The 16,411-nt window shown below is 53.5% G+C and overlaps 5 protein-coding genes across 5 annotated transcripts; 2 read left to right on the top strand and 3 right to left on the bottom strand.

Annotated features, from left to right (window-relative positions):
- Positions 1 to 948: 948 nt before the first annotated feature.
- PG998_009116 (uncharacterized protein) lies at positions 949 to 2,300 on the bottom strand (the record flags this gene model as incomplete). Its single annotated transcript, XM_066875932.1, has 2 exons — positions 949 to 2,213; positions 2,264 to 2,300. 2 exons carry the CDS (start codon positions 2,298 to 2,300, stop codon positions 949 to 951), a joined length of 1,302 nt encoding a protein of 433 aa, XP_066728088.1.
- Positions 2,301 to 3,113: 813 nt separating this feature from the next.
- PG998_009115 (uncharacterized protein) lies at positions 3,114 to 4,132 on the bottom strand (the record flags this gene model as incomplete). Its single annotated transcript, XM_066875931.1, has 2 exons — positions 3,114 to 3,751; positions 3,829 to 4,132. 2 exons carry the CDS (start codon positions 4,130 to 4,132, stop codon positions 3,114 to 3,116), a joined length of 942 nt encoding a protein of 313 aa, XP_066728087.1.
- Positions 4,133 to 6,118: 1,986 nt separating this feature from the next.
- Positions 6,119 to 7,088, top strand: PG998_009114 (GTP-binding protein of the rab; the record flags this gene model as incomplete). The annotated part of the gene is made up of 4 exons (XM_066875930.1): positions 6,119 to 6,424; positions 6,482 to 6,529; positions 6,604 to 6,831; positions 6,891 to 7,088. The coding sequence occupies 4 exons, from the start codon at positions 6,119 to 6,121 to the stop codon at positions 7,086 to 7,088; spliced, it is 780 nt and encodes a 259-aa protein (XP_066728086.1).
- Positions 7,089 to 10,730: 3,642 nt separating this feature from the next.
- On the top strand, positions 10,731 to 13,446 carry PG998_009113 (carnitine O-acetyltransferase y.t1.c1; the record flags this gene model as incomplete). Its single annotated transcript, XM_066875929.1, has 4 exons — positions 10,731 to 11,133; positions 11,195 to 12,084; positions 12,185 to 13,196; positions 13,301 to 13,446. Coding segments are annotated over 4 exons (2,451 nt in total), but the record flags the coding sequence as incomplete, so codon positions are not given.
- Positions 13,447 to 14,030: 584 nt separating this feature from the next.
- On the bottom strand, positions 14,031 to 15,572 carry PG998_009112 (uncharacterized protein; the record flags this gene model as incomplete). The annotated part of the gene is made up of 3 exons (XM_066875928.1): positions 14,031 to 15,009; positions 15,085 to 15,268; positions 15,350 to 15,572. The coding sequence occupies 3 exons, from the start codon at positions 15,570 to 15,572 to the stop codon at positions 14,031 to 14,033; spliced, it is 1,386 nt and encodes a 461-aa protein (XP_066728084.1).
- Positions 15,573 to 16,411: the final 839 nt, after the last annotated feature.

Raw genomic sequence — 16,411 nt, 5'->3', positions numbered from 1 at the left:
CGCCAACTACGTTTTTCTTTTCTTTTTTACAAACAACGTAGATAGCAATGGTATACGAGCTGTCGCAGGTTCATGCGATGTGAGTTTTGATAAATAGCTTGGGCAGCAATGGTTAATCTTTAACGCCGAAAAAAAGACTCCAAGACATCCAAATCTCGCTGCTTTAGTCGTCCTTGCCGCAGACCAGATCCCAAACGGCCCGCCGAACCGGCACAATGCGGATACTTAGGTATCCATCCGTGCCTCCAGGTGGTCCGTCTGTGGATCTCCCTGCGCCGCCGTATTGTCGGAATCCCTCCCTTCCGTTCAACCTCGCGAGTTGGCCAGCCTCTAGGATGGGCCTGGCAGGACCCGGCACCCCCGATGTCCACACCTCACACGAATAAAGGATTTTTAGTGGCTCTGGAGCCCCTGTTGCCTGTGTGTGTTCGAATCCGGACGGTTTTTGTAGACTTGATACGCTGTTCGTCAGTCCGATCTAGAACCAGAGGTCACAATTCTGACAGGCTGGGTCCCACATTATAAGGCCGACTAAGGGAGCACGAAAGAATAAAGCAGCAATGCGCTTAACCACCTAGGCCAGAAGGCAGCCTAGACACCTAGCGGCGGTAGGCTTGGATGATGACCATGTTCTTGAGACGTTATGCTTCTTCTTGACACGAGGCGTAGAGTTGGAACAGCAGCTGTCTGCAACATCATGCCAACATCGGCAGTCCCTGTTCGCTGGCTATACGACGCTCTGTATAATTGTAGATTTCAATAAAAAGTTCAGCATCTCATCTGAGCAGGTTTACCTAAGCAAAACCCATCATCCTTCTCTTTCCTCTCCGTGAGAAAAGGTATGAGGGGTCACATTATGTGTTCTGCCAGGAATTACCTCGCCAGTTTCATAAACTCAAGAAAGAAATTCACAATGCTTGCACCATCTATCCCTAACCCTGTTTTATCTTATGCCGCGCCATGAAGATATTTCCCCAACGCATCATGCAACTCCTTGTAATCATCCCGCCGCGAGTCGCTCCCGTCCAAGGGATTCGTCGTAGTGTTGGCGGATGGCTGTCCCGTAACCGCGCGCTCGAGTTCGTCCTCGGTGATGAGCTTGAACCGCACGTCGGCCATCCGCGACTTGACGATGCTGCCACGGTACCAGTCGGTCCAGATTTTCTGCACCACGTTCTCGGGCTCTGGTTCCTCTGCGGTTTCTTCTTCCTCATATTGCTCCCCCAAATTATTTCCTGGGTTTTGCTGCTGTTGCTGTCGGCGTTGCTGTCGTTCCTGGTTGCGCTGGGACTGCGGCATGTGCCCAAAGTCCCGTTGCTGCTCCCACTCGCCCCGGTGTCCCTTGACAAGAGGTTCCGTCCCACCTAGAAGGGCATGTGTCCACTCGTCACCGGGTGTCACGCACACCAGGACATGCGGTTGCTGTTGGTCTGGTACCCCGGCAACAGTCGAGGAGGAACCACCACCACCGTTTATTATGTCGCCCCGCAAGGTATTGCCATTACTGCTACCGCCATTGCTGTTGCCATTAATACTAGAAGAAGCTGCTGTCGGCATCGGTGTCGGTGCCGGTGTGGCAGTACTGCACAAGGGGAACCGGTCCACAACGTGAAACAGCGAGCCGAAAATCTGCTGGCTGCCGGTTTCTCCGTACTTGAGGGCAGAGAAGGCGACCGCGACACAGCGGACGCGCGCCGTATCCTCCTTGCGCAAGAAATACGTCATGGGCGAGTTGAAGCCGAACGAGTCGTAGGGCTCGAGCTCGCCCAGTAGGTACAAAGCGTCCCGCTCGAAGTTGAAGTAGACGCGCGGCTGCGACCAGGTAGGCGGGCCACCACCCACCACACCTTCCTCTCCAGAAGTAGGCAGCCTATCATGGCTATTGCTGTTCTGGTTCTGGTGGTGGTACGTTGAAGCGAACACGTGGGGCACCTTCCAGCTGAAGGTCAGCGAATAGTGCTGCTCTAGGGCGCGCGTCCGCGACTCGTGGTTCGCGTGCAGCACCGCTGGCACGAAGCGACAGGCGCGGCGCGAGCTCAGTTCCCGCAGCTGTTGTTGTTCCGTAGCGCCCTGGTCGCCCTCGCCCTCGGCGTCCAGCCCCTGCGTGATGCAGGAGGCCAGGACGATGCGCGGGACGGAGGCGGCGAAGTCCCAAATCTTGAGGCGTAGTTCCGGCGGGAGCGCGGAGAACAGAGTGAAGGTGGGTAAGGAGGCTCGTCATCTTTGGCAGCGGCCGATGATGACGGAGCAGGACTGCCGTCACTGTAGACCTGAAACTTGATGCGAAACCGGCACGCCATGTTCAAGTGTGGCCAGATAGACGGATGCGCGACAACAGCCTACGTATGTGACCAAATCCAATGACACCAAAATAGTGTTTGTGATAGGAAATGGATGGATGCAGGTGTAGACTTGAACGACCCCTGCCTGTTGTGCATATCAATGCAATGCAGTGCTGAAAGCGGGATGGATGCGGTCTTTCTGTGTGCCCACTATTGCTTTCTCTTGACAAGGAAAAGGAGGGAGACGCTGAAGCTGATGTAAAGAGCGACAGACAGACAGACGAATTCCTTCTCACACCACGTCACCCGGCGCGCGGTCTCTTTAGAGATTAAGTACGAGCAGATGTCAGTCCACGTACGGCAGGGGGTGATGAATGGGTTTCGTTTCGCATCTTGATTGGCGCCGTCAACGAACGAACGAAGTGACGTCGAAACTCACAAGTGGGGTCCCGAATTCCCGGGAATGGCGGGACGCTAGCCTGGACAGGTCTCCGGCATTCCTTTTATAGTAATCAAGATTTCGCTTGCTTCCCAGATCACCAAAGTGGGCTATGATATCTCGATAAGTTCTATATCCTTGGATAGGGGGAAGCTAACCGACATCTGTCAAGTATGATGCTTATCAAATATCCTGCTTGAGATCTTCTATTTTCACGAGATTGCCCTGGACTGAGTGGTGAAATCTATTAGATTGCTTGTTATGTTACGTTATAATACACCGGTCTTCGCCATTTATAATAATGCATCTTGCACGAAGTTCAGACCGGGGATGTTCATCGCCATGCGCTTCGCCGCCTTATGCAATCACCTTGGGGTATCTATCATGTTGCTTTACCGTGATCTAGGATCTCTAGGATCTCTTCTGTCACTCCGGACCTTCTGAAACATAGGACAAGCGCCCTGCGGTGGTCGTCCCCTGATGCCACCGAGAAGCCAATCTGCCAGATGGACCACCTTGGCGCCGACCCCTTTCTCCCACTCGCCATCTTGATCAACGTGTTCGATCGTGTGGCTGATTATGCGGCCTTCAGCGTCGAATTCGAAGATAAAGAGTCCCGTAAACTCCTTCTTCGAACCGGTCCTCTGGGTGCCCCGCAAGGCCTGGTCAAGGTTGTGCTCTCCTTGCTGGGCCAAGCTTTTGCTTTCATCGTTCTTATTCTTGTCTGCCGTCCTCCACTTGACCACCAGCTGCTCGTCGTAGGCGCCGGACCTTCGAGGTGAGTAATATAGCGGCTGCGTCGTCATGCGCTCCGACAGAATCTCCAGCTTGAGGTTCCCGATGATGGGCACGCGGTTCCATGCTATCGGCGAAGTCCACAGCGCTGCTATGTAACCAACTCTTCCGGAAACCGCCGGCAGGTACGGGTGCGTCGAGGGAAATAGATGGAGGGAGATATTGGGGGCGAGGATCTCTTGCGGGAGGGGCGACTGCAAAAGCGTGGGCAACCGTTCGTGGAGAAGCCGCAGAGCTGCGATGCATTGTTAGTCGACCATCTGTAGCAACCTTGCAATATCAATATAGCTGGCTTCATTGCTGAGGACGTACTCCTTCCAAGCTTGATCCTGCGGTCATCATCGCCCTTTCCTCCATTCCCGCCGAACCTGGCGCCAGCTGAGTTGAACCATGTGGGCGACAGGTCGTGATGTGACGATAGTGGGGTAGGCGCAATATGTACTGTAGTGGGAGGCTTAGCCGCCTTCGAGTGCGCCAGCCGTGCCGAAGCTATCACCGAGGAGCCAGTAGAGGAAGATGTCGTGGGCAACGGCACTGGCCGTATGAGTTTCGTGACGTGAGAGGCAGTGTTTAGAACTTGGGGCGGCGTCCGAACGAAGCCACTAGGGAGAGACATGGGATCCGAGCCTTGAAGGCGCAATCGCGAGTGATGACTGGCATTAATCCGGCTCGGTCATGCGGTAGTAGTACAAGGATGCGCGGCGTCGTTCGGCAGCAGACACGCTGGGTTAGTCTGAAATATGTGTAGAATTTTAGAAGCCTAGGGGATTGTCTAAATGGGATTGATTTGGATGCAAATGTGAGCGAAGCTTCTCGGCAACCCTGGGCGGCGAGTCCATTGTTGCATGTTTCCTCTCTTCTGACTTCCCGAAGCAAAAGGTTGCCAGCTCCAAAAATTTAGGTAGCGCAATGGCACGACAGTCAAACGAATGGTCATCAATAGACCCACTTCCACCTAGGAATCCTCCGGGTGGGCGGCGATCAACCGAGACTACGGAAACATGGGGTTTCTAAATGCCTTCTATACGCCTTCCATGCTGTTCCAGCTGCTCGGCCATACATGTAAAGATATACATTGAAACTTTGGGCTTGTGTTGGAAGAGATGAAGCTGACTTTGGAGCAGATGAGGATTTGGAGAGAGCTTTTACAAGCCAAACACCAAACAAACATGCGCATCTCCAGTGGCTGGATACAAGACTGATTCCTTTGTCTGTGATTGCCCCTAGGCTCAAGGTTCTTTGGGCTTTTTGGGAGAACGCACAAGCACCACCAGGTCATGCTCAAATCTATTTGCCATGATGGATCTGTCTGATGCTACTGCTGCACTGCTTGCATATTCGGATTTGCCAACTGTCAGCTTTGAGCAAAGCTGACTCGAAGCCGGCTGGTGACATATCCAGCCACCTGACTGTCAACTCTGGGGTAAACGAAGCCCATGACCTGGCCCCTTTTGCACCTCCTGATTGGTGTACCCGCGCTGGCGTTCGAGGCACCTTGTGATACTGTTGGCAGTGCAATTTTAGGCATATTGGGCACCCTTCAAGGGCTAAGAATGGCTGCTGATGACTTCAGGAGTTTTGGTTTGCTTTAAGTTGACTTGCACCCCTGTTAAATCAAATCAAGACCCAGAAACACAGTGGAAGTGGGGGTGCTGCTGTCCTTGACAATCCCTGACACACCAGTCTAGCCCACTAGATTCCTAGGTTACTAGGTTAGTAGGCGTGTTCTGTTCAGCCTGCTGCCTGTGCCTGTGCTTGTGCTTGGTGCGTTGTTGTGCTGTCTGTCTGCCTTTGCGTCCGTGTCTCTCACAACGTGTGTACCTACTGCCGGCCTACTGGACTCACTGACGCTCCTGGCCTGACTGGACGTCAGGCGCATGTCTCTCCTGCTTCCTGCTCTTTTTTAAAACGTGCATCATCTACATCTCATCTTCTCTTACTAAATCACCTGAGTGATTGAAGATAAAGAACCACCGTCATTCAAAATCCAAACTGGCCTGCGACCCCAGCGATATTTGAACCTCTCCAAAAGGCCCATTCAGAGGCTGTCGCGCCTTGTCGAACCCCCGTAAACTCATTAACGTAAAGTTCCACAGCAACCGGGACCCCCTTTGACTTGCCGCTACCGCCTTCCTTTCCGTGTTTCGTTGGCTTGTCATCCTCCGTTCCAACTTCAACACCAAACCTGCCAACCGCATCTAATATCTGCATCCTTCGCATCCGCATCGTCAACCGCCAAGATGAATCCTGAGTAGTATGTCTCGCCCTGCCTCACAAGCGCCCCTTTGCTAGCATCTGTTAGATGCTGGTTGCATCGCCGACGTCGTCGGCGACCGTGGGGAGCAAGCACTAACCGCGTACAGAGTTACCTCATTCTCCTTTACCCCTCCGTTTCTTCGCCGCGCGCCCCTCGATTCCGGAAGTCAAAAGAAGATGCGCTGCCTAAAGCATTCGGAGATCACTCGAGCCTCAGTCTGAAGTTCCTTAATCGACGAGGACTTCCAAGGCTGCAGCGAAAAAGAAGAAAAAACCCATCCAACCCCATTGCCACACTCCGCTACATTTCCCCGACCACAACACAGCAATACTGCCTTCATCCACCATGCCTACCTCTGAGGCCCAGAAGGCCCTGAATGATTCCGAGAGCGAGGTTCTGGTTAACAGGCCGGGCATCTTCGACGACGCTGTCTGGGTCGGAGAGGGCAGAACTCGCACCAATGCCACACCCGTCTTTCGAACCAATAATTTTGGACCCAATGCTGACCGCGATCCTCCTGCTGGCAGATACGACTACCTGTTCAAGCTGTTGCTTATTGGTGACTCTGGTGTCGGAAAGTCTTGTTTGCTCTTGCGTTTCGCCGACGACACTTACACCGAGTCCTACATCTCCACGATCGGTGTCGACTTCGTAAGGAGCCTCGTTCATCCTTTACCTGTTTGCCACTGTTACTGACGAATGAACTAGAAAATCCGAACCATCGAGCTTGATGGCAAGACTGTGAAGCTCCAGATCGTAAGTCCTCCCGAATCGTTGCCCTTTGGTCGTCCCCGTAACTTCCCTCTTGCTGACATGTGATATTTTTGTAGTGGGACACCGCTGGCCAGGAGCGTTTCCGAACCATCACATCATCCTACTACCGCGGTGCCCACGGCATCTGCGTCGTCTACGATGTGACCGATATGGATTCGTTCAACAACGTCAAGCAGTGGCTGCAGGAGATTGACCGCTACGCCACCGAGGGCGTCAACAAGCTTCTCGTCGGTAACAAGAGCGATATGTCCGACAAGAAGGTTGTCGAGTACACCGTCGCCAAGGTACGGCAAAATGTTGTGTGCAACTCAATACGTCGTATGTTTCTGACAAGTTTGTGTAGGAGTTCGCCGACAGCCTGGGAATCCCCTTCCTTGAGACCTCGGCCAAGAACGCCTCGAACGTCGAGCAGGCTTTCTTGACCATGGCCCGCCAGATCAAGGAGCGCATGGGTACCCAAACCACGACCAACACCAAGCCCGGTGTCCAGGTTGGTCCCGGCCACAGCGTCTCTTCGTCGTCCAGCGGCGGCTGCTGCTAAGAGAGGCACGATTCTTCTTCACGATACCCGATCACGTTGGCTTTCTACGTCCACCTTGCGTCTTGATTTTTCCTGGAGTAAACTGGTAATTGCAGGCACTGCGAAGGGTTGACTCGATGGTTGGCAAACTGGAGGGCAGATATGGTTTCTCACTTTTCGCCTTTGATGCGAAATAGACGAATTTCCCCTACGACAGGATCCTCATGAGTTATAGCAAATCTGACTCTGCCGGCTTGGCCAAGTTGTCTGCCAGTGTTACGCGAAATGGGAAATGTGAAGAACGAGATGAATGAGCATGGGTAATGTCGCTCGAGAGCAAAGCACGTTGCGGGTGTGATGCGAGGTATTTTGATCCAAAGATTGACTTGTTCGTTCGATTAGATTCGGCCCAGGTGCTACCGGTGTCATTTTCTTTTCTTTATTTGCGGCGACTGCATGGAGAATGGTGCAGGTTCGAGGAGGGAATTTCTCAACCTGTGACTTTCTGTACGTGTATGTATGAATCGCAGGCAGCATCAGGAGCGAGACGGATCAGAGATGGCAGGCGTCATAATGAGGGTAGACAATACGAATTTCCTTCTCGCTATTCAGTTAGATCGCTACGTTTTTATAGCATGTCCCCTTGCCAGATTGCATTGAATTCCCCTTGATTAATATGTTCTTAATTACACGAGACCTGGCTCCTCGGGTATTTGGCATGGCGCTACAGAAAGGATTCCCTTCACTTGGTCCCTTCAAATTATGAAACATTTCCTTGTCATGATATTCTATGTCATCTGCCGCCGGGGCTATCAAAATTCGCTTCCATGGTGGTGTATGCTTCTCCTACTTATAAAGACTGAGTTGCAATCCTTGTGGTCGTCTTCTCGTAATCATCGTCAATAACATTTCCATTCATGATTTCACCTGTCGCCAAGGAATTTCAAGTCCCAGACAGTGGACGCAAGCAGGGGTTCTCGTTTTGTTTTCCGATGCTACTTACACACGATAGTCCGGGCTGGTTGCCGAGAGGAATTCTTCCCTGGTTGTTTGCATGCCCGAATTCTCTCGGCTCTCGTTGTCCTGTTCAGCCTCTAGCTGCCTTGTCAAACTAACTCGTCAGTTTGTAAAGCCAGCGAATCAAGTTGTGTGCCTGTCTAGTGACACATCGTTACTAACTATGGCAAGCTTAGGGGGAGATATTGAACCGATAGGCTTATAGTGTGTCATTCTCAGTGGCGTATTCAGTTGCTGTTATAGTTGTATCTTGGATCCCAGAGATGGTCATACCTACAGCATTTGGTGGACTTGGTATCGACTTCGCCCCTATTCGTTCAACTCACGAACCCACGACACTAGATCCGATGGACCAATATTGATCAGGTTGTGCTGAATAATTGCTACTCTAGCCCCGGTACTCGTATGGCGGCCTCTCGTCGACGCTTTCCCGGGAGGGGGTTTTCTCGGGATCTCTCCGAGTAGCAAGGCATAATCGTCGATGCTTGTGCACTTCTCCATGTCTCGCGGGGCATCGATGACGATCGCGCAGCTTGGTATGCAACCGGCAGCCGACTGTGCTTTGGTCGCCGCTTCGTGTAACATGTCAAACTGGAGAGCGGCGTTGTCGCGTAGTGCCATGAGGGCGAGATATGGGGTTCTGATCTGTTCCGGCAAACATGCCAATCCGCCAAGCCGACACGTGATACTAGGCATCTGGGCGACCTCTTCGGGAGTAAGCTGAGGTCGTCATAGTGGAACCTCGCCCGCGTTGATTCCAATTTCTTGGGAATGGGCGGCAGGCAGTCATATCTGCTGCGTTCCTGAACCTGAGTCCGAGCTGCGTCAAACATCGATTGGGCTCGCTCCCATCTCTGGGCCCAGGACATGCCCAGGCAGCTTCTCCTACATGACACCAGGTTCACATGCCACTGTTCCGAGGTGTATGTAAGTAAGGTCTCCTCGGGCGTCAGAAGATAAGACTTCTGGGTAAAAGCCCAAGGGATGCTGCAATGCAACGGTGTTTCATTGCTATATACGATATGCATGCAGTTGGAAGCACCCCGCAATGGCCATGACCCCAATTATGTATGCACACCATGCAGCCATGGCCATCCCGACGCCCGGTCACCCGGCCCCACCTTGTTCTTTGCTCTTTCCCTCTTCTGCCTGCTCCGTACCTGCTGCTGCTGCTACGTAGGGTATATACATAACCCAAGGAGTCTGCTTACTCTGGCGAGAAGGCACGGCACAGACAGCTCACTTTGTTTTGCTCAAACCCCATCCGTTGTTGCAGAGGAGTTGAGTCACCTCGCAATATATACCACTCGTGGCCACCTCAAAGACTCGCGCCTCTTTTGGGCGTGTGATTTCTCCTAGTTCGTCCTAACTTGATATACTTCGGCCAACCCAAGCCCACATCATTCGCCCTCGCTCGCGCTCTTTGGTGGATCATTTGGCACAGGCGCCTGGCCGCTCCGGACGAAACCCTTTGCCCCGACATCCAACCAGAGCACATCCACTGGTCCGAAGTGTGCGCGAACTGTCTGCACACCAAGCCTCGTACCGCCCACACCACCAGACACAAGACACTTTTACCTCGCCCGTTACTCGCCCCAAACACAACGGCCGACTGCCATCCCCCGTGGGGTATGCAAGTTGCGTGACTGGGTTATTTTCATAGCAGAAGTCAAAGTCAGGTGGGTCTTCCTAAAACCCGCATATCCAAATCGCATCCCCCTTGCCGTTGGTACCTATGACACTGCCCAGTCTGCTACGTGCGTCATGTCATGAGCATGGGCATGGGCATCAACAAGCAACCGCTTATTTTCTGCTATCGCCAACCGAGATCGCTAATTTATCTCAAGTGAAGTATTAGGCAATTGTGTGCGCCTTATTTCCTCGTAAACCTTCAGTCCCGCCTCCCAGTTGCTCGCTTGCGTGTTCTTTGCCCGACAGCATAGTCTCAGTCTCGGCTTAGGCGTGTGAGTGTTTGTTAAGTGACCGGTTTCCCTCGACCTGGCAGAAAGAAGGTTGATTGGCTCTCAGACGCGAGGTGAGTTACCGAAGTATATTTCCACGTCAACTCGTCTCCTCTGAATTCTGCACCCAGCGCCAGTTTCAGTCCCGGCAAATTGGTCGGTATGCTTGGGCGATGCATCCATAATATGTGTCGTCGGGTCTGCGGATGACATCGGGCCCCAGTCCACTGACTCGGAGCCAATCATGACCTGCCCTCGCAACCTTACCCGCCAAGTGACGACCGTCTCTATTGGGACGAGGCCCCCGATCGCACATGCTTTCCCATCGCCGCTTCTCATGCGCCCTTTAGAAGCCGAGACTCCTCCAGGCACAAGGCCCACCTCTCTCTTTCTTCCTTGGCTTTTGTATATCTATATCTCTACGGCTTATCTCCCCTCGCCCTCGGACTTTAAGCCCCATACCAATTCACTACCGGCCAAGCGGCTTTACACTTACACGTACTTATACGTACTTACACGCACTCCCTCTCCTATGCCGAAGCCACAGTTGGCGAAACTATAGTGGGATGCCATCTTATTGCCTTCAAGATTGCCATTACTTCTACCGCACAGCCCTACGCGGCTTGAATATAAGCACCTCCGTATCCCCCTTGTATGCTTAACTCGACAACGCCAAACTGATAAGATGCCCACTCAAGTCCGTATCTTCTCTATGCCCAAGTCTCTGGGCGAGACTCTAGCTGGCGGCGGTTCCGCATCTGTACCTCGTTCAGTTCCAGACCTACCAAACATCACATCCACGGCACATGAACAGTCAACACAGACAACGCCTCCCTCCAGTAACAGCGACATGCCTCAGAGCCGGGGCATAACCTTTGCTGCCCAAGATGACCTACCTAAGCTGCCAATCCCTACCTTGGAGCACACCGCTGAGAAATACCTTACCGCCCTCAAGCCGCTCCAAGGCCCAAGAGAGCATGCCGAGACGAAGCAGGCCGTTCACGAATTTTTGAAGATAGATGGACCAGAACTCCAGGAGAAACTTCAGCAATATGCTGTAGGGAAGTCGAGTTACATCGAACAATTCTGTGAGCCTCAACCAGCAAATTTTGATGTCCATGAAGATCGAGAAACTGAACTCTTGTCTAGGGTACGACTCGTACTTGAACTTTGATAACCCGGTCGTTCTCAACCTCAACCCCTTCTTCCTACTCGAGGATGACCCAACACCGGCCAGGAACAATCAAGTTACGCGTGCCGCATCTCTGGTGGTGTCGTCACTCGAGTTCGTCCGAGCAGTTCGTCGGGAGGAGCTCCCCCCTGACACTGTAAAGGGCAAGCCTCTGGACATGTACCAATACTCTCGGTTATTCGGAACTGCCCGAGTGCCGACTGCCAACGGATGCCAGATTGAGCAAGACCCCGACTCAAGACATATTGTGGTCTTATGCCATGGGCAGTTTTATTGGTTCGATGTCTTCGATGATAACTCAGATCTGATCATGGGCGAGAAGGACCTTTCTATCAACCTCCAGACCATTATAGATGATGCCGCGCAGACGCCGATTCAAGAAGCGGCCAAGAGTGCCCTGGGAATCCTCAGCACCGAAAACAGGAAAACATGGTCAGGACTGAGAGACGTATTGCTGAAGGAGGAAGGGTCAAACAACGCAGATTCCCTTGGAATTGTGGATTCAGCCCTGTTCATCCTGTGTCTCGATTACACGGAGCCAGACACAGCAGCGAAGCTCTGCCAGAACATGCTTTGTGGTACGAACGAAGTGGAGAGGGGAATCCAGGTTGGCACTTGCATAAATCGCTGGTATGATAAGTTGCAGATCATTGTCTGCAAGAACGGCAGTGCAGGAATCAACTTTGAGCATACGGGCGTGGACGGCCATACGGTGCTCAGGTTTGCCAGTGACGTGTTCACCGACACGATCCTCAGGTTTGCAAGAACTATCAACGGCGGCGCACCCAGTCTGTGGAAGACGACAAGCCCCGACCCTTGGAAGCGCGACCCTGACAGTTTTGGGGACGTCAATACCACCCCCGCACAAGCTTGAATGGGATATGCTACCGGAACTGAGCATAGCCGTGCGGTTTGCCGAAACTAGATTGGCTGATCTGATCGGACAGAACGAGTTCGCTTGCTTGGACTTTGGCGGCTACGGAAAGAACTTCATCACTTCGATGGGCTTTTCGCCAGATGCCTTTGTCCAGATGGCCTTCCAGGCTGCCTACTACGGCCTGTACGGCCGTATCGAATGCACGTACGAACCGGCCATGACCAAGGTCTTCCTGCACGGACGAACCGAGGCTATCCGATCCGTGTCGGAAGAGTCGGTCAACTTCGTCCAGACTTTCTGGGGAGACAATCCCGCCGAACAGAAAGTGGACGCTTTACGTAAGGCGTGTGAAAGGCATGTTGCCAGCACCAGAACATGTGCTAAGGCGGAAGGCTGCGATCGCCATCTATACGCGCTATTCTGCGTGTGGCAGAAGTATGTGGACGAGCAGCAGCCTCCCCTAAGTACTGGTTACACGAGTCCGTCGGAAAACGGCTCGGATATAGACATCAATTCCCCAGTGGGAAGTCCAGGAAGGGACTCTTCTGTCATATCACAGGATGGTGAGATCAGGACCCGGGGAAGAGGTGATAGCACTGGCAGCTCGCGCTCACGGGATCATCCAGTACCCTCGATATTCTCCGACCCCGGCTGGGACAAGCTGAATAACACGATCCTCTCGACGTCCAACTGCGGCAACCCCTCGCTCCGCCACTTCGGCTTCGGCCCGACCTCGGGCGACGGCTTCGGCATCGGTTACATTATCAAGGACGACGTGCTTTCGATTTGCGTCTCGAGCAAGCACCGCCAGACGAAACGGTTCATCGACACCTTCGAGAGCTATCTGTTGGAGATTCGTCGCATCCTGCGCATCACCAACCGCCGCGCCACCTCATCCAAGCAGACCCGCGCCCGCGAGATCGACCCAACGAAGCCCGCCAAGGGCGTCAAGGGCTTCAAGGCCCGCGGCCGCCTCATCACCGGCCACGAGGCCATCCGGAGGGAGGCTACAATGGGCGGTACGCGGTCGCCCACCGAGGACAGCATGGCTCCGAGCAGCGAGGACGATGAACTGGGTGGATGTAAGCATTATTTGATTATCTTTTCCTCCTTCGTATTCACTTTTCGGTGCTGTTTCTCCAAATAACGTCGAATGGACACCCGTACTGACTTATTTCACTTCTAGATGGTTTCTTCGATGCCGGCATGCTATTACAAGCCCTCAAGGCCCGCGGAGAGGCTATGGACGGTGGCGAAGCGAAAGCTTCCCGAGAAAGCGCGGAGGAGGGATGTTGGCAAGAAGTTGCGGCTGGTGGAGTACTGAGCTGTCAACGGTGATACGGGGTAGGGATAAGATTCGGGGAGGCATAATCTGAGGGGAATGAGATTGAAGCCGCATACAACCTCCTTGGACATGCGAGAGGGAGGGTGGTACTTCTTTGACTTCATTCACTACCTAGGAACAGCAGCAAGCGTCGTAGGCTTTAGTGGTTTTCCTTCCTATTCAAAGCTTTGATTTCGAAAGGCCTTTTTCTTACCTCTGTGCTGTCTTCTTTTTCGTGATCATCACAATATCTCGTACATATGTTGCCCAGTCCCGTGGTCAGTGTGAAAAAGTGCTTTCAGAAGACATTACAACCTGACCGTCGCTGAAAACGGTAATTCAGGAGATATATAATTACGGAAATATATGGGGTGGTTATGAACATATGGTCTCGGAAGAGTGCGCTATCCGTAACCTCAACCCTCACATCCATCTTGTTCCCCCTTCATGAGAATGAATAAATCAAAACCAACCCAAATGAAGAAACAGCCCAGCAGCTAGTTGACGGGATTCGCTTGCTTGTTATCTCAGTTCTCCAGTTCAACCCTATCTACTCCTTTGTCTCTCATCTCGCGCTGCTCGCCTAAAATTATTATTGCATCTCGTGAAATTGCCCACGGTGGTTAGAGTGCGGCCCGTAGGTGCCCACCGCATCGCCGCCAGCCTCGTGTACCGTACTCGGCACATTCGGGCCACTGCCGTTATTGTTGCCATACTGCTGGTATCCGCCGGCGCCGCCACCCATGGTACTATTGCCAGTGTGATGTGGATGTATCGAAGAGACGTCAGTCATGGTAGGCGACGAAGGCTGGAGGCTCTGGCGGTTGGGGTCGATACCGGGCGACGTTGCAGGGCTCGGCGGCTGGACGTTGGCATACGCTTGGGGTTTCAGATCACCCTCGGCTCCGGCCGCAGCATAATATGGAGGGGCTTGTTGTTGTTGTGGGTTGAAGCCGCCTTGCTGCTGCTGCGGTGGCGGCGACTGGGTCGGGGATGGGTATTGTTGCTGCTGAGCGTAGGCTGGGTTATATACGGATTGGTGAGCACCGGCCGCAGCGCCGACAGCTGCAGGAGGACCTCCGGGTCCGTTGTTGGGGCCGCCTGGCTGCTGCATCATTTGCGGATAGCCACCGCTGGCGGCAGCGGCGGCGGCGTTCTGCCGCTGCTTTTTCTTCTTGTTGTGGCGGATGATGAAGAAGAGGCCGAGCGCGACGGCGACGAGGATGGCCACACCGCCCACGACACCGCCGACGATAGCGCCAATGGGAGTCGACGAGCCTCCCTTGTTGTTATCACCGTCGCCGTTGTTATTGCTGTTGTTGCTGGAACCTGGTGCTGGGGAGGCGGTGACCGTGGTGGGACCTTCGCCTGGGCCAACATCCAACGTCGCTGAACGCCCGGCGCTGGTGGTGACAGTCAAGACGAGCTGGGAGAAGCTGCGGCCGTCGTCCTCGCCGATCCACGTCGTTAACATTTGCTTCGCGGTCGAGTAGCGGCTGGTCATGCAGTAGTAGTCCTTGATACCGTTGAAGAACGTGGCGGTTCCGCAATACGGCGTCGCTGACCTCGAGCTGTAGCATGGAGTTAGTATGCTTGCCGGCAAGGCATCGCTATAGTGACTTCGAGAGATAAAAAGGAGGGCTTACCATTTGACAGTGTTCATATCGTTCTGACACGAGGCACCGCAGCTTGAAGTTGAAAGCCTTGCATAGTCTACACAGTCGAGCCGGTAGCCGCAAGTGGCGCTGTTACAGCAGGCGACGGCACCAATGTTTGAGTAAGTCAGGAAGGCGCACTGAGCCTTGACATCGTTGCAGGTATAAGCGCTCGCTGGTGTCGGGTGTCAGTGAATGCTAACTCTAGCCCAGCGAAGCCACAGAGGAGAGGAGAGGAGAAGGATGGTCTGCATACCTAATAGTCCGCTAACATAGCCGCACGTATTATCGGGCCCTACGAGCACCGTCTGGGCTTCCTGCCTCTTCACCAACTCGTGGAGGCTAGGCGGTGCCGTGATCTGGGCAAAGTTGAAAACCGGTGTCGGCAGCGAGACATCTGTCGGCGCAGCGACCATCCGCTCAACAGCAATGGCCTCTACTGCTGCCCCGAAGACAGTATAAAGCAGAAGCCGTGCCATGACTAAGAAGACTTCTTCTGAAGGAGACGGGTTGTGATCTGATAGCTACGACCAGCTGGTTCCTGAATTCGCAAAGGGGGAACAGACACCGAGAAGTTTCCAAACAGGTGGTGAATCCCAGTGGTGCAAAGGCCAAAGGAACTTCAACAACATACGACCTGAGGGAGAGGAGTCCTGCGCCTTTCTTATCAGGTCGGTGCCTCCCCCCTCAACCGTTTCTGTGCCGGACCCTTCCACCGACCCATCGTATTGATAGACAGGCCGGGGTACCAGCCAGCCAGCAGCGAAAGGCGGCAAGGCAGACTTTTTGGCTCGGAAAGCTCGTCCAGTCACGCTTGAGGGGATGGGGATGGGGATGGATTGTCCCGTTTCTTTCAGCCCTGGGAGGGTTCATTTCCCAAAGCGAAGCCTGTGGTAGCTAAAAGGAGGATAGACTATTAGTTGCCAGCAGCCAGACGGACGTTAGGTCGCACATGGTGCAGCTCAGCTGAAGAGGCTAGAGCGGAATTGGTCCGCTAAGAGCCAGCCACACGAGTGGCCGTCGTTTGTTTTTGTTCCTTGGATGGGAGATGGGCTGTCACAGCTCTGCAGCTCCTGCCCCCTTACCTGACCGAGCTGCCTGAGTCATGCTGCAGAAAATGGGTGTTGTCTTTGTCTTTGAAAGCTGGCAAATGGGGTGGGTGTTGATACAGGTTGATACAGGTTGCCCATGCAGCATAGCTCCTTGGCGGAGTAGCGTTGTGCGCAGCACATCACGGCATGCAACAATAGGGTCGTCACGGAGGCGACGCGGGGTGTAGCTGATCATGCATATATTGATTGGGAAGACCGCCACAGAT

The sequence above is a fragment of the Apiospora kogelbergensis genome (assembly GCF_038363985.1).
Source record: "Apiospora kogelbergensis strain CBS 113332 chromosome Unknown utg000006l_segment0_segment0, whole genome shotgun sequence".
NCBI lineage: Eukaryota > Fungi > Ascomycota > Sordariomycetes > Amphisphaeriales > Apiosporaceae > Apiospora > Apiospora kogelbergensis.
This window is presented reverse-complemented; position numbering and strand designations above follow the sequence as displayed.